This window comes from Rana temporaria, chromosome 4, assembly GCF_905171775.1.
Source record: "Rana temporaria chromosome 4, aRanTem1.1, whole genome shotgun sequence".
Taxonomy (NCBI): domain Eukaryota; kingdom Metazoa; phylum Chordata; class Amphibia; order Anura; family Ranidae; genus Rana; species Rana temporaria.
The window spans coordinates 366822433-366843024 of NC_053492.1; the positions used below are offsets into that span (position 1 = coordinate 366822433).

The 20592-nt window shown below is 44.5% G+C and overlaps 1 protein-coding gene across 1 annotated transcript in view; it reads left to right on the top strand.

Moving 5' to 3' along the window:
• The first annotated feature begins 2533 nt into the window (after window positions 1–2533).
• The window catches only part of THBS2 (thrombospondin 2), a 179781-nt gene continuing 161722 nt past the window's right edge, over window positions 2534–20592 (top strand). The window contains exon 1 of the mRNA XM_040350916.1: window positions 2534–2817. Coding sequence (XP_040206850.1) covers window positions 2796–2817 — 22 coding nt within the window. The 5' untranslated portion in view covers window positions 2534–2795. The remainder of the gene's footprint in view (window positions 2818–20592) is intronic.

Sequence of the window (20592 nt, forward strand, 5' to 3'; positions counted from 1 at the left end):
CCAGAATTTAGTGACCCCTGGCAAATCGTCATTCGACCCCCGAGGGTGTCCGACCCCCAGGTTGAAAACCACTGTTCTAATGGGACATAGATGGCAAAAAACTGATAGGGGTTATATCCCTCCCTTACTCTACCCAAAATGTAAATAAGCTTTTTCCTTTAGTTCTACTTAAGGTGGAACTAAACCCTCCTATCCTTGGTTTTCATCCAAGGAAGCTGCCATGTTGGCCTCTGTTTAATCTTCAACTGCTATGATGCTGCACATGCGACCGGTTATGACACTGGCCATTGGATGGTTTGACAGTCTTTTTGATACCATGTTAATAAATTGATATATATCTTTTATTTTCTATTACTCTGCAATTTATTTTTCTCTATCCAGTACCGATATATTGTCCTCTTGCCCCTTCCCTTTTATGGTCTTTTGGGCCTTTGGCGTCTCTTCTAGCCCTAGTTCTATTCTAACTAACTTTTCAGGATGATGGTACTACTATTTGCTTAATTTAAATCGGTTTATCAGTTTGGTTGAGAGCACAGCAATGTGACAGCATTCCACGCATTCCAGGAATGATGGGTTTACTTCCACTTTAACTTGGAATAGGATTCAGGGGGTATTTTCAATATGAAGCCAAGTTCAATAACACGGGGACATGACCTCAAACTAGCAGCAGGAAAATTCTAAACTAATCTAAGAAAGTATTATTTTACCAAAGTAGTAGTTGACGCTTGGAATAGACTTCCTGTAGAGGCAGTGGTGTTGATTGACTAAAAGCAAATGTGTACTTTGCAAAGGGCAATTGCACTCTGTAAGTGCAATTGCTCCAGAGCTTAGTAAATGAGGTAAAGCTTCACTTTGCAAAGAGTACCCAATCACATGCAAGGACAATAAAAAAAACAGCATTTTTGCTTGCGCATGTTTGGATGATGGAAGTCAGCAGAGCTTCCCCCCTCATTTACTAAGCTCTGGAGCAACCGCTCTTACAGAGTGCAAATGCACAGTCTATTTGCCTTTAGTAAATCAGCCTCAGTCAACAGTAAGTGGATTTGCATATGCTTGAGACAAACATAAATCTATACTGAGACAAAAAGTAAAAAAAAAATAAAAAAAAATAAAGGGGCAGACTTGATGGACCACTTGGCCTTTTGTTCTGCCATTACTCTTCTATGTTTCTATCTACCTTTACTGAAGTGTCAAAAAATGACATTTCATTCAAATCTATGCACTGCAGCGCATTGCTGTCACACACAGTGGTTGAGTTACTAAAGACAAATAGACTGTGCACTTTGCAAAGTGCAGTTGCCCTCTGCAGATGTTCCAGAGCTTAGTAAATGAGGCAAAGTTTCACTTTGCAAAGACTACCCAATCACATGCATGGATGATGGAAGTCAGTAGAGCTTCTGCTCATTTACTAAGCTCTGGAGCAACTGCACTTGAAAAGTGCACAGTCTATTTGTCTTTAGTAAATCAACCCCATGGGGCCAGGATTTTACATTTTCATGCAGGGTACCGCAGCTCACCACAGCACTGACTGGTACATGAACGGGGCACCTAGAATAATTTTTTTTTTATATACCCTACCGATGAGCCTGCGTTGATCTATGCCAATGCATACCAATGCAACCAGCGCAGTTGATATGAACAAGCCCATAAACTCTTTTCCGGGGTAGATGTCTCTGGTGGAACATTTAGAGCAAGAACTGCCCTTAAAGGGGTTTTCCACCCATTTTTTTAAGTTTATTAAAAGTCAGCAGCTACAAAAAGTGTAGCTGCTGGCTTTTAATAAACAGACACTTACCTGCTCCACGGTTCCAGCGACGCGTCTTCATTCCTAGTGTGGGCACCCGGCAATGACAGCTTTCAGCTTCACGGCCGGGCACCCATTGCGCATGCGCGAGCGGCACTGCGCATGCGCGAGCGGCGCGGCGCCGTCCGATTGGACAGGCGCTCGCCTACAGGAAGGGGCTGCAATAAGGCGATTAAGCTATTTGCCTTACCAGCCCCTCGGCGGAAGGAGGAAGTGGGACAGGAAGTCCCACTCCTCCTGACCCCCCCACCCCCCCCCCCCAAAAAAAATACATGCCAAATGTGACATGTAAGGGGGGAAGGAGTGGATTAAGCGGAAGTTCCATTTTTAGGTGGAACTCCGCTTTAATAGCTTAGAGGGTTAATAAGTCCCATGCTACAGTGTCCTCACATTATCCTATTGACCGCCTTTGCTGGCAGTTACAACATTGTCAAGTTCACGGTCAGAAATTCCCTTCGAGGAATTTACTGCGGCACTTTACAGTTACACTGAGGAAGTGACTGCTCAAATGTTGCTGCAACCGAGCAAACGTGCCCCCCCAGAAGCCCTGCTTTTACTACTAGCACAAAAGACACAAGTGATCCCTTCTCACCCCCCCCCCTCCTCTCTTCCTCCGTCCTCAGCAGGCTGGGAAATTCCTCCTGACACACAGAAGGGGGCAGGCTTCAACATCACCTCTACACCACTACATTGTCAGGTCTGAACACTCTTATGTCATTCCACACAGGAGTCAGCTTTTTTTTTTCTAACTTCTTGAAAATGCTTCCTTATGGGGCTGAGTCTGATTGACAGCATGCAGTGAAAAGCTGAGTATATAAGTGAGTGAACTGTTCTCTATTATCCACTCTAGACAAGGCTCCCCATACGTGCAGTTGGCTGGCTCTACAAGGGAACAAACAATACATTTGCTTTTTAAGTCATTTGAAGGTCTTTTTTTTTACTTTATTTCTGCATTCCTTCTGATATTTGGATTGGGAAAAGATCAGCTTTTATGAGGCTTGTAACAAAAAGAGGTAAGCATTTGTTGTCTTTACTTTTGTTATCATACATAGTAGATTTTTATTTGAAGTATTGATTGAGATTAATTATGCACTGATTTAATATTGGGAGTTTTAATGGAATTGTATTTTTACTTTTTTATGTGCTTTTGGTACATTTTTTTTTTTGGACAAATTAAAGAAGAATAGAGCAGCTTTGGATGACTTGTTAGCTTATTTGTGGTGGTACTGCTTGCTGGGACTTGTGGTCTTTTAGTTTTATAACGTTACATACGTTTTTATGTTTTGTGTAAATAACATTTACAAATTATTTACATGTGTAGGGCAAACCATTAAACTGTAATTATGATAAAAAAAAAAAGATTGAAAAATATGCTGCAGTCTGTCTCTGCCAGTTTTTCTGGGTCCTTTCGGTAACATCGTTTCTGACCTGTTGATCCTGCCAATAGATTTCCCCTTTCTATAACAGGGTGACAACGTTGGTCGCTCTTCTAGACAGGATAGTCTTAGACATATGTGTGCGCAGACCATGGCATTAGGGTATGAACCCAAAGCTCAAACACACGTGTGTATTTATATAAGAAAAAAAAAAATATATATATATATATATATATATATATATATATATATATATATATATATATATATATATATATATATATATCAGTAGAGCAGTGGACAGGGTCAGTAGGCAAGAGATTGATGTCAGTAGTTTATTTTTCTTTCTTTTTTTTATTATAATTTTTATACAATTTTTTTCTTTTTTTTAATATATTATTTTTATTATTATTTTTTTTTTATACAGTTTTTCTAAGAGCTCCATTGGGGGGCTTTGGTGCGATATCAAAGGTCTAAACAGACTCACTTTTAAGATAGAGATTGCCCTTCTTTTGCAGCCAAGCAGCAAAGTGAATCTGCAGCACAGCGTGATTAGGGTGTGCCCAGGTACACCTGGCACACCCTGTGCGCACGCCTATGGTCTTAGATGGACATGTCGTTTTAAATGAACATGTCTAGGTAAAGAAGCAATTTTACTTTTAAGCAGTAGAACTGGCCATATACTGTAGTAATTTTCAGTCAATTTCAACCACTTTCAAGCTCCTCGGATTTTCAAATATGATCGCAAGTTATCACTAGAAACTTCGGAATGGACAAGTGACAAGTCCGATTGACCACCAGTCAAAACTAGGTCAAATTGTTTCAACACAGTTAACTGCAAGATACAATTAACATGATATAAAATATAATAATTGCAAAAAAAAAAAGATTTTCCTGCCACATTCGGGGCATTTTTGATTTTTGCGCTTAATCAAACCCACTGTTTATGTCTGATTGCTCTGTGATTAAAAAAAAAGAGGAATTGAACGTTCAAATCAAATTTGCAGATTTATAGTCAGCTTTACAACAAAAGGGTTAGGTTTATATAGCTTTGGAAAAAAAAAATGATTTGATAAAAATGGATTGTTCTAAAAACCTCTGGGAAATATATATTTTTTGTCTTAACCTTTCTAAGTACCATTTTGCTGAACAGCTTGGTTTGGAGAGATACATAAATAAAGGCATGAAAAATGTAAAACCTTTTTTTTTACATATTGAATGCTATTATTGATCACATAAGGTTACCAGAAAACAATATTTTTGGGGTTTATTAGTCTATTAAAACTGTTGATGTTACTACTAGAATCAGAGTTTACTGGATGCGAGAGTTGCTGCATTCTTTGACTGTAAGAAAAGTTACTGGGCTCCTATAGCCCATAACTGGCCCTAAAGGGATGCAGGGGGAGACTGCTCTGTGTTCTATACTATAGCACAGTTACCAGAGAGATGCTATAGAGTCGTTTACAAAGGAAAGTATATTCTTAGCCACTTCTTGTATGTAGACTGTAAGCAGCATTTACATTTTTTTAATAAATGCACTTTTTGTCCATCTTAAAATGTGATTTTTCACTCTAACAATGTTAGGATCCCTTATGGACTGTTGGGTTTCTTCCAAATTCATTTCACTGGCTTAGGAATGGACACGTAATCATTAGCAAAGACATTTTTACTTATAATGCAAATGTATTTATTGACAGGATCTGGCATTTTTTCTTGCTTTGCGTCAGAAAGTTTGTTGGCTAAGCTACAAATAATGCCGCGTACACACGATCAGTCCATCCGATGAGAATGGACCGTTTTCATCGGTTTACCGATGAAGCTGACTGATGGTCCGTCGCGCCTACACACCATCGGTTAAAAAAACGATCGTGTCAGAACGTGGTGACGTAAAACACAACGACGTGCTGAAAAAAACGAAGTTCAATGCTTCCAAGCATGCGTCGACTTGATTCTGAGCATGCGTGGATTTTTAACCGATGGTCGTGCCTACTAATGATCGGTTTTGTCCTATCGGTTGGGAATCCATCGGTTAATTTTAAAACAAGTTGCCTTTTTTTTAACCGATGGTTAACTAACCGATGGCGATCGGTTTTGACCGATAAAAACGGTCCATCAGACCATTCTCATCGGTTTAACCGATCGTGTGTATGCGGCATAAGACTTTCAGAAAATCACACAAAAAAATAGCTGGTAGTGTGGACAGCCTTAGGAGGTAACAAAAATAAGGAGAACAAAAGATTTAACATTATAGATGAGCAGGATTTTATTTTTATTTTTTTGATGCATGTGATTAGAACCTGATGACTTGATGTGGGCTCGGGGTGCAGAGTCCTCCTAGTTGCATGACAGTAGCAAATTAATATTTGCTATTGTCGTTCTGCTTCTTCTCCCAGCCAATCAGGAAACAGGTCTTAAGACCCAATTGGCCAAGAGGAGAAGCGACCGAATTGGGCAGGAGCAGGGGGGAGGCGCTGAGGAGGAGACACAGGGGGAAGCTGCTTATGGCCTGGATGGGCAGACGGACAATCAACCGAGCAACGGAACGGGTGTATGACCAACTGACCAATCAACCTAACTGAGTGATGGGGGAAGTTTGACCAATCAAATGAAAAATAGGGCGGGGGGTTTATTTGCCCCCCCCCCAAAAAAAATAAAGCAGCTGAAGATGAGTAAAAATTTTCAAGGAGGTTTAAATGTTGTTACTAAACTGCTGTGTTTAGATTTGTAAGCCATATGTTTATCATAGAAGAACTATACCCCTCACCCATGTTTTTTTTTTTCTTCCTCTTACCCTTGCCTGGGTATCTTTATAACACATACTCACATATGCAGTAAATCCAGCATTGTCCTGCTGTAATCTGTCACTCTGTTGCCACACACTGGGTCCCATGCTGCAACTTTTCTTTCCTTATGTCATTGGGAGCCGGTTGTTTTTTTCCGGTTACTTGAAGCTGGCCCCTGATGATACACACGTGCCATGACGAGTCATCAGGGGGGCAGTTACAGGAACCAGGAAGAGACAGACAACCCCCCTCAATATATGTTGTGGTGAATTGTGCATTGAATTGTGAATTGAAGCCTCCCGATATGTAAGCTGCTGGCCACTGGAAGGAAGTCATTGTCCACTCACATTAAAAACAAGGGCCCGGATTCACAAAGCACTTGCGCCAACGTAAATATGCGCCGTCGTATCTGTGCGCCGGACCCACAAACTAAGATACCTCTAAAAATAGGCTTCATCCCGCCGACGTAACTTGCCTACGCCGGCGTAGCGTGGGCGCATATTTAGGCTGGACGCACGGTGGCGCTCCCATTGATAAGTCATTCAAAGGAGGAAAATACGGCGATTCAAGAACATACGTGCGCCTGACGCAGGCTACGAGTGGTGTGCGTAAGTTGTACATCCGGTGTACAGTTAAGCCCCATAAAGGAGGTGTAACCCAGCAGCAGACATGCAAAGGTCTGCACCAAGGAATACAAGCCGGCGTATTTTATGTAGTTTACGTTGGACGTGAGTCTGGCTGGGCGTAGGATACGTTTATGGCGTAGGCAGTGATCCGGCGTATCTTAGGTAGTTGTTCCGATGTGGTTGTGAGCATGCGCAGGGGGATGCGTCCACGGCACGATGCATGCGCAGTTCATTAAATGTACTTGTCTGGCGCTCGGACCATCATTTGCATGGGGTCACGCCTCATTTGCATGGGTTTGCATGAGTCAAGCCCACTTCCACCTACGCCGGCCTGCGCCTTCGAAACCTACGCCACGCCGACGCAGCGTTGGGAGCAAAAGCTTGCTGAATGCAGTGCTTGCCTTTCTGCGCTGCGTCGGTGTAGCGCACAGGGGGATGTGTTGCGGCGGCGTAATGTGCGCCTGCTGTCTGTGAATCCGGGCCATGGTATTTAAAAAAGGGAGGCAGGATTAAGATAAAGAAAATTGGGTGAAGGGTCCTCTTTAGGAAAAAACAATTCAAGTGTGTTTTTGTCTGTGTCTACTATTAGGCCCTTTTCACACAGCTGCCCTTCATTCGGTGTAAGCAGGAGATCTGTAAACAGACCCCCTGCTGAGCTAGATCAGACCGAGACAGCTGTCACTTTTGTGACACCCATGTCTGTTCTGACTTTATCTCCATATCATGATGGAGGAAAAATGGACCTGTGCAATCTCTATTGGTGGGCAGACAAGGGTGAATATGTGTCCGTTGTCATCATTTTTCACCCAATTCGGGTTTGCAAAAACAGAAAAACTGTTTGTTTTTGTAGACCTAAATGGGTTTGGATGTGGACAGATGAACACACATGCGTTTACATCCGCCTGCCCATAGAGATACCATGTGTACCGTTTTGATCTGTATAAAAAAATCAGACAGATGGAACGCTTGTTTGAACAGGGTCTTAAATAGGCTAATAAAAATAATGCAGTGTTGCCAACAAATTGAAAATCAGGATGACCCATGCAATTTTCCAATCTCCTCGTTATAAACCTACCTAGGGAGCTACAGATAAAACAGATTTAAGGGCCCGGATTCACATACATCGGCGCATATTTATGCGGGCATAGCGTATCTAATATACACTACTGCTAATGAGGCGTGACCCCATGCAAATGATGGGGCAAGCGCCATAGAAGTACTTAAAATGAACGGCGCATGCGCCGTCCCGTGGGCGCATCCCGGTGCGCATGCTCAGAATCATGTCGGAACTACTGCCTAAGATACGGCGGATCACTGCCTACGACGTGAACGTAACCTACGCCTAGTCATATTCACGTACAACGTAAACGACAAAAGATATGACGGCTTGTGTTCCCTGGCCCATACCTTTGCATGGGTTGCGCCTCCTATATGGGGAGCGCAAGTACGTTCGTGAATTGGCGTATCTCCCTCATTTGTATATGTGCATAGAAAATCAATGTGAGCGGCAAATGCGCCCAGCGTAAATATGCGCCCACGATACGCCGGCGTAGGAAAGTTACGTCGGTCAGATGAAGCCTATTTTCAGGCGTATCTCAGTTTATGGGCACGGCGCATAGATACGACGGCGCATACTTACACTTACGCAGCGTATCTCGAGATACGTCGTCGTAAGTGTTTTGTGAATCCGGGCCAAGGTGTCTACACTTAGGATCTATGGGCCAGATTCACAAAAGGGATACGACGGCGTATCTGCTGATACGCCGTCGTATCCCTGTTTCTATCTATGCGACTGATTCATAGAATCAGTTACGCATAGATATCCCTAAGATCCGACAGGTGTAATAGTTTTACACTGTCGGATCTTAGGATGCAGTACCGTGGCCGCTGCTGGGGGGAGTTTGCGTCGTAAACCAGCGTCGGGTATGCAAATTAGCAGTTACGGCGATCCACGAAACTTTTTTCCCGTCGTTACGTCGCCGCAAGTGTTAGTTTGCCGTCGCAAAGATAGGGCACCTTTTACAAAGTGTAAAATTACTACACCATGTAAAGGTATACCCGCATCGCTTTTGAATTTTTTTAAAATTTTATTTTTTTCCCGGCGCAAGTCTTTTTTTCACGTCGCGATTCACAAAACGTCGGCACGTCGTAATTTCGCGCAAAGCACGTCGGGAAATATGCGTCGGGAGCATGCGCAGTACGTCCGGCGCGGGAGCGCGCCTAATTTAAATGGTACCCGCCCCATTTGAATTGGCCCGCCTTGCGCCGGACGGATTTAGGATACAGGTAAGTGCTTTGTGGATCGGGCACTTAGACAGAAAATTTGCGGCGGTGTAACCTAAATCGGTTACGTTACGCTGCGCCCGGGCTACGTGAATCTGGCCCTATGTCTTCTCACAGTTTTTATACTGTTTCTAAACAATAACAATACAACAATAAGTTGTAACCTAACAACACTAGATGAGCTTCTTGTACAACGTACTTCTCATGAATTCACTGTCAGTGGAATGTGCTAAAATTTACATGGTTGTGCTAGACTTTACCAAAGCCTGTGCTTTTAAGTTGTCTAAAATCATTCTCTATTCAGAAGTGCGTTGTATGTAGGTGATGAAATACCAAAGGCTTGTTTGTTTCTGAGATCAGTACCCCGGTAGGTTAAAAACATAATACTTTTGGCATCCAGCAGACAATCTGGTCTTCTGTCCATATGAAATGTACTTCTACATATCCGTTGGAATTATTTAACGTGCATAATCTTTTTTTATATAATTTGATAAAGTTGAGAAAGGTCCCTACTTGGAGACCCTCTCTCTTGGTACCCTGATGACCGCTCCACTGGGGAAATGAGATAGGAATTTTTTTTTTACAGTCACTGGAGGTGAGGGAATATCTCCAATAGAGACACCTGTTCCAGTGACGAAGTTGACCACACACTAATAGATTTTCGAAAGAGCATTTCATAAGATAATTCTCTTCACTACATTGGTTGACTTGATGAAAGTTGTTCAAAAGTACGGTACTTTAACCGCTTGCTTATTGGGCACTTAAATCGCCTTCCTGCCCAGACCAATTTACAGCTTTTAGCACTGTCACTCTTTGAATGACAATTGCGTGATCATACAACACTGTACCCAAATGAATTTTTTTTGCATTTTTCACCACAAATAGAGCTTTCTTTTGGTTGTATTTGTTGTTTAAAAAATGAAAAAAGGCCAACATTTTTGAAAAAAAATAAATGTTTTATATTTTGTTATACAATTTTGCACTGATGGGTGGCACTGATGGGCAGCACTGAAGGGCATTGATAGGTGGCACTGAAGGGCACTGACATGTGGCACTGATAGGTGGTACTAATAGCTGGCACTGATGGGCACTGATGGATGGCAGCGATTGGGCACTGATGAGGCACTGATTGGCATCACTTGTGGGCATTGGTAGGTGGCACTGGTGGGCACTGATTGGTGGCACTGATGGACACTGATTGGTGGCACTGATATGCACTGGTGGGCACTGGCAAATGACACTGGTGGGCACAGATGAGATGGCTGTGCCTCTTCCTCTTCAGGACTGATGTCCCTTTCACAGAAGCCGGGATCAGCTTTTTTCTCTCCTCACGCTGTCAGCCTAAGGAGAAAAAAAGAACGATTACCGATCTTCTGTTTACATTGGCTGATCGGCCTTTTACTTGGATCTGTGATCACTAGGGTGACCACATTTCCAAACTGCCATTCAGGGAAACCCTTCCTCCTTCACAAAAATGTGCCAATTTTATAGTTTTTCAGGAGCAGTGATTCTAATTATGCTTAAAGTGCAACAATAAAAATGAACAATTCCTCTAAATATAGTGCCTGGAGGGTCCCCTTAGTCTGCCTGTAAAGTGGGGCATGTGAACCATGTATATAACATGCTGAAAAGAAAAAAAAGAGTCAAATCACATTTAAATTGACTCATGGTTGCAATTGCTGGCACCCTGGCTATTGAAAAATAGAAAAAGCAAAAAAAGCCTAGTGCTCTCCCCCCCCCCAGTCCATACCAGCACCCATGGGCTCTACCCCCCTCCCCTCCACCCCAAAGCATCACGTCCCCATCTTACCCTGGCTGGTGGTTGTGGTGGCATGCAGGCAGGGGGGTTATCAGAATCTGGAAGCCCCCAAATGGACTAGGGAAGGGGGACCCCGCGCTGTGTTTTATTTATTTTTTACTGGCAGCTTTATTTTTTATTTAGCTGTCAGTGGGAAAGCCCATTGACAGCTGAAGACTCATCAGTTGTTAAGGATGCCGACTTCCCAGCCCCGCTCTCTCATCGGGTGGCTGTGTTAGTTTCATTCCGGGACACTGTATTGTCCTGGAATGAAGGTACCCGGGACAGAACTGCAAAATGCGGGACTGTCCCGGGCAATCCGGGACACGTGGTCACCCTAGTGATCACCCGAGTCTCATTGATCACCCAAGTTTCATTGACATTGGCACAGAGTGCGCCTAAAGGGGACGTGCGGGGAGGACATCATATGACGGCTTCCAGGCAATGTAAGTCTGTGCTGTAGCCGTCATAGCGTGGACGGGAACAGGTTAAAAAAAAAATTGCTTTTAACATTCGATTTTGTAGTGAATGGACTTTCCTGAATGAAAACCTCATTCACTGTAAGAATCTAGTTTGTTTTCTTATCTGCTCAAATTTTCTCATCACTGTGGCCGAAAATGAACGCTGATTTGACCCAACTGGCTTTTCGAAAATCAAAGTAACATTCTTAAAACAAAAATTTTAAATAAGATTCTATTAGTGTACAGCCAGCTTAAGAAGGGATTTCCTATCATTTTGGAGGAATTTCCACCAATTTTCTGGTGTGTCTCCAGTACAGGAGGCGAAAGGAAATCCTTTTAATAGGACACAAACTACAATAAAGGCTGGCAGAGGTTTTATCCATGACCTGAAAGTAATTATCTTTCACTATTCTTACCTCTGTAAACTGTTGACTGGTAAAAAACTCAATTGGTTGATATGATACACTGCTTGTGGCACATCACCATTGACCTTAACCCAGATTTCTGGACAGAGCTATTGGGCATAGTGGACTGTGACTTGCTCAGTACTTTTTAAAACACAGGTGTCAAACACAATGGCCCTCCAGGCCATTTCATGTAGCCCTCGCACCTCCCCTGCAGCTGCAGGAGAGCTCCAGCCAGTTTCCAGGCAGAAAGAACAGTTTTTATTTTATAAAAGTGCATGTAGGACACTGGGCAGACCACTAGGGACAAGTGGGGTGTGTACTTTTTCATACAGTACTGTAATTTATAAGATTACAGTATACTGTATGTATTGTGTTTATTTACTTTTTAAAATTTGGCGCTGATTTCCGCCCCCGTGTGTCGTAACGTCGCAGGGAAGGGAGCTCGGCGGCACTCGGCACTGTGAATCGAGCGAGGAGGACATTGCTCGATCACACAGCTGGGAGGCATCGCAGGATCCAGGGACAAGGTAAGTAACTTGTGCCTGTGGACTCTGCGAGGCAGTCCTAAGTCTGGCTCAGGGTTATCGCTTTTGGTCCTGAAATTCCACCCCGAGCCAGACTCGGGAATACCGCCAGAGGGGTTAAAGGGGTTGTAAAGGTAAAAATGTTTTTTCCTAAATTGCTTCCTTTACCTCAGTGCAGTCCTCCTTCACTTACCTCATCCTTCGATTTTGCTTTTAAATGTCCTTATTTCTTCTGAGAAATCCTCACTTCCTGTTCTTCTGTCTGTGACTCCACGCAGTAATACAAGGCTTTCTCCCTGGTGTGAAGTGTCGTGCTTTCCCCCTCCCTTGGACTACGGGAGAGTCAGGACGCTCTCTACGTTGCAGATAGAGAAAGGATCTGTGTGTTAGTGAGCGTCCTGACTCTCCTGTTGTCCAAGGGAGGGGGCGAGCATGTCACTCCACACCAGGGAGAAAGCCTTGCATTACTGTGTGGAGTTACAGACAGAAGAACAGGAAGTGAGGATTTCTCAGAAGAAATGAGGACATTGAAAAGCAAAATGGAAGGATGAGGTAAGTGAAGGAGGACTGCACCAAGGTAAAGGAAGCTATTTAGGGATTTTTTTTTCACCTTTACAACCCCTTTAAGTTGCAAAGGCAGCAGACAGGGGCATTCACATGTTGCAGGTTTGATGCTTTTTATTGCTGTATGGCAACATTTATACTTACTGTAAAGCTCAGCTGGCAGTACCACATGCTGAACATGACCCATTCACCTGACTGAAGCCACACCATTACCACCCTGCAATCACATGCGCTGCATGAGGATGCGCTGCAGGGGTGCAGGTTTTTAGGTGTTAAAACAGGCAGTAAGGAGGTGATATTATGCCTCTTTACCACCTGTCAAATGCCCTTTAAAGAGCGCTTCATTACGGATTGCTCTTCAGGGGGTAAACGTGTGTGTAAATTAACCCGTAAAAGCCTAACAATATGAAGCGTACTAGCAATTCCATCTCCTCCATGTTATGGAGATGGAGAGAGGAGAAGGTGTTCTGTAGTCCTAACACACATCCTTTTCTAAACACAGTACAGCTTGGTTACTCCATGAAAGTAAATGTAATAGTTGCAAAATCACCAGGTGAAAATAAAGGAAATAACCTGGAAAAAAATAAACTTAATGCAGCCACTACTAAACTGACATAAACTATATTACCAAAGTATTAATGGCGACGGGGTGAAGAGGGTGGCCCTGTTTACAGCTCTGAAGAAACATGCGGCGGCGGTTGTTTGTCTGCAGGAAACTCACCTGCAGCCGGACACTCTAGCTGCACTTAAAAGAGGCTCGTATCACACTCAGTTTCACTCCACCCACTCTACATATTCCATAGGTGTTAGCATTCTAATAGCCAATGCTACTCCCTTTGAGTTGATACAGTCGGTTATCGATGACCAAGGGCGATATGTGTTTCTGCTATGTAAAGTAATGGGAATTTGCTGTATCATTGCTAATGTCTACATACCCCCCCCCATACACTCCCGAGTGCTTGGTTAAGCTTTCCCAGTTTATAGCTCTGCATTCTAATGTTCCTATATGGGTACTGGGGGATTACAACAATGTGCTCGACAGGTGTCTGGATAGATTTTCTCACAGGTCGGGGAGGGGGGCTAGTAAGGGGGGTATGACTCCTTTCGCTAAACTGATTGAAGAGCTGGGCCTACGGGACATTTGGAGGGAGAGGAATCCTGGGGTACGAGTGTATTCATGCTACTCGGCCACCTATCACTGCCTGTCTCGTATAGATCTTTGCTTGGGGAATGTAGGGGCACAAGATAGGACGGTCTCAATTTCGTATGCCCCTAGGAATATATCGGATCATTCCCCCCTGGTATTGGGTGCAAGGTTTGCTCAACAAACACAATCTAGGATGTGGAAGGTGAACCCATTTTGGTATGAATTATTCCCCTCCCCTGATCCGATTTCTGGGGAAATCTCTGATTTTCTTTCAGTCAACAACGGTACTGCCAACCCAGCGATAGTGTGGGATGCCCTGAAGGCTCACCTGAGGGGGCTCATCATTAAACAGATTTCCAATATTAAGACTAAAACCAAAGAATGGGAAAATACAGTTATGAATATGGCTGGAGAAGCAGAGATTCAATATATCAGGGATCCCTCAGATATTACGGAAAGGAAATGGTTGGAGGCCCAGACAATGTATCAACAAGTCACATTAAATGCAGCAGAAAACAAACGCTTTTTTATTCAACAAACTTATTTTAATGAAGGGGAGAATACGGGGCACCTATTAGCAGTGATAGCGAGAGCACAGCAGGGTAAAACACATATTGCCGCCATTCACACGCCGCTTGGGGACACTGTCAGTGACCAGGCCCATGTTGCCTCGGTATTTACAGACTTTTTCAAGGAGGTATATACATCCAAGGTGGATCCCACCGAGGAGGCGATTTCTAACTTTCTGGACCAATGCACCTTACCTAAGGCCACGGCCCAGGAAGTGTTGATGCTGAATGCCCCACTTAAATTGGAGGAATTGTCGCTGGCTGTGTCGCAAATGGCAAATAGTAAAGCACCAGGCGCGGATGGGTTACCCATAGAAACCTACAAAAGGTATAGTGGAACACTTTTACCGGGGCTATTAGAGGTACTTAACAAATCTTTTGAGGCGGGTAGATTGCCACCCTCTATGGGTGAGGCTGTGGTGGTGGTACTTCCTAAGCCAGGCAAGGACCCTTTGCAACCCGACTCTTACAGGCCTATATCATTATTGAATTCCGATGTAAAAATTTTAGCACGGGCTTTAGCTACAAGGCTTTCCAAGGTGATAGCTAGGCTGGTCCACGTGGACCAGTCTGGATTTATCCCAGCACGCTCCACGGCCCTGAACATCAGGAGACTTTTCCTGAATCTGCAGCTGCCGGTGGAGAATTCGGGACATAGGGCGATCCTTTCGCTCGACGCTGCCAAAGCTTTTGACAGCGTCGAATGGAGATATCTTTGGTCGGTGTTGAATAGAATTGGCTTGGGAGAGAACTTTGTCAAGTGGATACAACTTCTGTATGCAGCCCCATCAGCGAGAATTAGGATAAACGATGAGATGTCGGAGGCCTTTCCTTTGTTTCGGGGCACTAGGCAGGGGTGTCCTTTATCGCCCCTGCTCTTTGCCCTAGCATTGGAACCGTTGGCTGCTAGAATACGCACTTCCCCCGATGTTGTGGGGTTTCGACGCAGGCATGGAGAGACTAGACTGTCCTTGTATGCGGATGATGCACTGCTGTATTTGGGGGATACGGAGGGATCTCTGCTCGCTGCGATGCAACTCATAGAGACTTTTGGGGAACTATCTGGATTTGCCATTAACTGGCATAAGTCGGTACTCCTCCCACTCGACGACCCACCATCGGAATTGCCAGGGATAGCGTCCAGGATACAAATTGTAGAATCCTTTAAGTACCTAGGAATTGTAGTGACCAAAGACCCAACAGATTATGTGTCCCTAAATCTTAAGCCTCTACTGCATAAATTTAAAACTAAATGTTCTGCCTGGTGTAAGCTGCCTCTTACGGTAACGGGACGGGTAAACCTGATTAAGATGGTTTGGGCCCCTCAGCTGTTGTATATCTTACATAATGCCCCGGTGTGGATCCCAAAATGTTGGTTTCAACGAATAGACTCCCAGTTCCGATCCCTTGTCTGGAACAACAGAGTGGCCAGAATAAAACTCCTCACCCTTCAATACCCTAAAGATCAGGGGGGAATGGCTGTCCCCCACGCCCAGACGTACTTTTATGCGGCTCAACTACAGCACTTTGTAGGGTGGAACCAGTCAACAGTGACGGATCCCTCTAGAACATTGCTCATTGACCCCACCACTTCGTACTCTGCAATGTCACACATGGAGATGGGCTTCCCTGGGGTCCCGGACGGTGGCCCCACGGTCTGCCTCTTAAAAAAATTGTGGAATGCTGTCAGGAAAAGGATGGGGATCACTGGTTTCCTGCCTAGCACGCCCATTTGGAGGAACAGGTTCTATACCGAATTAGTCAAGATTCAGGATTGCTCCAGATGGGAGGCAGCGGGTATTCAATACTTAAGCCAGATCTTCGATGGAGCGGCCCTGAAATCTTTTGAAAGGCTGAGGGAGGAATTCCCCTTATTGGAAGGATCGCACTATCACTATCTCAGGCTAGCTCATGCAATTCGATCTCAGGGTCACTGTTCCACATTGCGACGGGAGGAATCCCGCTTCTTGGGTTCGGTCTTTGATGACACTGAGAAGAAGGGGTTTATCTCTAGGGCGTACCTGCAACTACTGGCACCCTTACAGGCACCCGATGTTCTTCCTTGTAGAGGGAAATGGGAGAACGACATAGGACCAATAGATGGGGAGCAATGGGAACAGATATTGAGTACAGGGCCTTTGGTTTCGGTCTCAGCTGCCCAAAGACTGTCGCATTTGTTTATTCTCCATAGAGTCTATCGAACTCCAGTAAAATTGCACCAATGGGGTAGGCGTGATTCACCCATTTGTCCAAAGTGTCAGGCACACCCTGGTGACCTCATTCACATGCTGTGGAGGTGCCCCAAACTAGTGAGGTACTGGAATGCTGTGGTCAAAATCATTAATTCTACCTATCAGGTCCAGTTGCCGGCAAGCCCACTGGTATGCTTGCTGGGGGGTATTGATGAGGACCTATACTTGCCTCCTGTGTACACTGCCTTGCTTAGGCTACTGTATTTGGCACGAAAGCTTGTAGCGAGATACTGGCTGTCTGCCCGGGTTCCATCGAGCCGGCAGTGGATACAGGAGGTCAATAGAATTCTTATTAGAGAAAATAACACGTACTTGCATAGAAAGGCACCGCACAAATTTGATACCATATGGCAGGGGTGGCTGAGTTCTCCGGAAGTGGCCCCCCCACAACTGGTCCTTGATAGATTACTGCTTGGTTGAGGACCTGGAGGATTGCAAACGTGGGATGGGTTCATCTCCTTAAAAACTGGGAGTCGAGGAGCTAATGAGATGTATGGGTTAACAGACAGGGTGCCTTTGGCAGCAGGCTGGGCTGATTCCCCCCCCCCCTTTTTTTTTTTTTTTCTGTTTTTGTTTTTGCTTTTTCTTTGTTCCCTATTATTTGATCTTTACTTTTATTATTGTTTATCTGCCTTATATTTTTCTCAGGCTTGTAGTGCCTACAGAAGGAATGCCAGGTTTATGGAAATATTGTTTTAGCACCGTCACCAGGAATATGTATCATCCATAGGCTATGGGTTTGACTAGTTATGTACTGTGAAGGTGCTTATCTTCTTTTTGTTGCTTATTCGTGTTGTACATTCCTGTTATTCTGTACTGCTACTGTACTTCTTTTTTATTTTTCAAAATAAAAAAATTTCTGATTAAAAAAAAAAAAGTATTAATGGCATCTCAGTCTTAATCCGTAGGGTTCAATATTGAGTTGGCTGACCTTTTGCAGCTATAACAACTTTAACTCTTCTGGGAAGCCTGTCCGCAAGGTTTAGAAGTGTGTCTATGGGTCTATGGGAATGTTTGACCATTTTTCCAGAACGCATTTGTGGCTTTGTGCATAAGTGTATTTGTGGACGAGATAGGCTGGATCACAGTCTCTGCTCTAATTCATCCCAAAGGTGTTCTATCGGGTTGAGGTCAGGACTCTGTGCAGGCCAGTCAAGTTCCTCCAACCCATGTCTTTACAGACCTTGCTTTGTGCACTGGTCCAAATCATTTGGGGGGATTATGGTTTGAGATTGTTTTTCAGTGGTTGGGCTTGGCCCCTTAGTTCCAGTGAAGGGAACTCTTAAAGGAGTTGTAAAGGAAAAAAAAAATTCACCTTAATGCATTCTATGCATTAAGGTGAAAAAACATCAGATGATGCCGCCCCCCAGCCCCCGCTTTTCCTTACCAGACCCTTCGAAAGTCCCGCGCTCGCCCCCGTCATCCTCCTCGAGTCGAAGCCCGGCTGTTGATTGGCTGCAGTGGATGGCACTGCTGTCAATCACATCCAATGACGCGACTTGCCGGGGGGCAGGGCCAAGTGATACAGCGGCGGCTATGGCCGCCACTGTATCACGGGAGCACGCCCGCAACAGCTACACACCATGCAAGCTTGCATGTCTGTGTGTAGTTGCTGCAGGGAGGAGCCGCGACAGCCGCCGAGGGACCCCAGAAGACGAGGATCAGGGCCACTGTGTGCAAAACGAAACTGCACAGTGGAGGTAAGTATAACATGTTTGTTATTTAAAAAAACAATTCCTTTACAACTCCTTTAAGGTGGCAGCATACCAAGACATTTTGGAATACTTCATGCTTCCAACTTTGTGGTAACAGTTTGAGGATGGCCCCTTCCTGTTCCAACATGACTGAGCACCAGTGCACAAAGCAAGGTTCATAAAGACATGTATGACTGAGTTTAGGGTGGAGGAACTTGACTGGCGGCCCGACATCCTCTAATGTGCTCTGTGCTCACTGCCAGACACTGTGGAGCTCGATTGGCATTTTCCATTGAACACTAGAATTGGCAGGTCCGCCACTGGTGCCCCATGCTTTTCACAGATGAGAGCAGGTTCACCCTGAGCATATGTGACAGACGTGAAAGGGTCTGGAGAACTTTATGCTGCCTGTTACATCGTTCAGCATGACCGGTTTGGTGGTGGGTCAATGATGGTCTGGGGATATCCATGGAGGGACACACAGACCTCTACAGGCTGCACAATGGCACCCTGACTGCCATTAGGTATCGGGATGAAATCCTTGGACCCATTGTCAGACCCTACGCTGGTGCAGTGGGTCCTGGGTTCCTCCTGGTGCACGACAATGCCCGGCCTCATGTGGCGAGAGCATGCAGCCAGTTCCTGGAGGATGAAGAAATTGATACCATTGAATGGCCCCCACGCTCTCCTGACCTAAATCCAAAAGAACACCTCTGGGACATTATGTTTCAGTCCATCCGGTGCCGCCAGGTTGCACCTCAGTCTGTTCAGGAGCTCAGTGATGCTCTGGTTCAGATCTGGGAGGAAATACCCCAGGACACCATCCGTCGTCTCATTAGGAGCATGCCCTGATGTTGTCAGGCATGCATACAAGCACTTGGGGGCCATATAAACTACTGAGGACCATTTTGAGTTGTTGCAATGAAATTTCAGAAAAATGGACTAGCATGCTGCATAATTTTTTCACTTTGATTGTCGGGGTGTCTTTGAATTCAGCCCTCTGTAGGTGGATAATTTTCATTTCCATCAAATGATGTGCCATCCTTTCATTCCTAACACATTGCCCAGTCCATATCAGTATAAATATCCAGAATGAGATTTTTGCCTTTCATTTTTTGAGCAGTGTACAAGCTTACATGTGCAATATTGCAGATGCTTGACATAATTAGGTATTTGTAGATAGGTGTTGTTTTCCTGCTTTTGAGGTGCATTTCAAATGTGCAGTCCCAATGCTGTGTTTGGCAGGCAGTGGCTGGCAGTTCCAATGCTCTATTTGACCTGATGTGTTTCTTTGGATCAAGCAGGCCCCCATTGAGATGCATTTGCATTGAAGGCAAAGCAGTTCAAGACCAATAGCTAGATTCATAAAGATTTACGCCGGCGTATCAGTAGATACGCCGACGTAACTCTGAATCTGCGCCGTCGTAAGTTTAAGTGTATTCTCAAACTGAGATACACTTAAACCTATATAAGATACGATGGCTTGCGACGTCGTATCTTAGGGTGCAATATTTAGGCTGGCCGCTAGGTGGCGCTTCCGTTGAGTTCGGCGTAGAATATGTAAATACATAGATAAGCCGATTCACGAATGTACGTGCGCCCGTCGCAATAAAGATACTCCGTTTCTGTAAGAGATACGCCGCGTAAAGATAAAGCTGCCCCCTAGGAGGCGTAGTCAATGTTAAGTATGGCTGTCGTTCCTGCGTCGAAATTTGAAAATTTTACGTTGTTTGCGTAAGTCGTCCGTGAATAGGGCTGGATGTAATTTACGTCCTTGTCGAAAACAGATATGTCATTGCGGCGTACTTTGGAGCAATGCACACTGGGATATGTACACGGACGGCGCATGCGCTGTTCGAAAAAAAAACGTCAATCACGTCGGGTCACAGTTAATATACATAAAACACGCCCCCCACATCCTCATTTGAATTAGGCGCGCTTACGCCGGCCTATTCACGCTACGCCGCCGTAACTTAGGAGGCAAGTACTTTGTGAATACAGTACTTGCCTCTCTGACTTACGGCGGCGTAGTGTAAATACGATACGCTACGCCGCCACAAAGATGCGCGCCCCTACCTGAATCCAGCTACAAGTTTTTGTTATGTTTTGCATTCAGCTGCAAGCACTGCTTTCAAATGAGTATATATGGCAGTGTTTGACATCAACGACCATCTACTACAGTCCTAATGCTGATTTACTTTAGAAAAAAACTACCAATGATGATGAAATAGTTCACAAATGATGCGAAAATTTCTTAAAATAAAGAAAATTTTAATGCAGGTGAACATTTAATTACTAGAGACA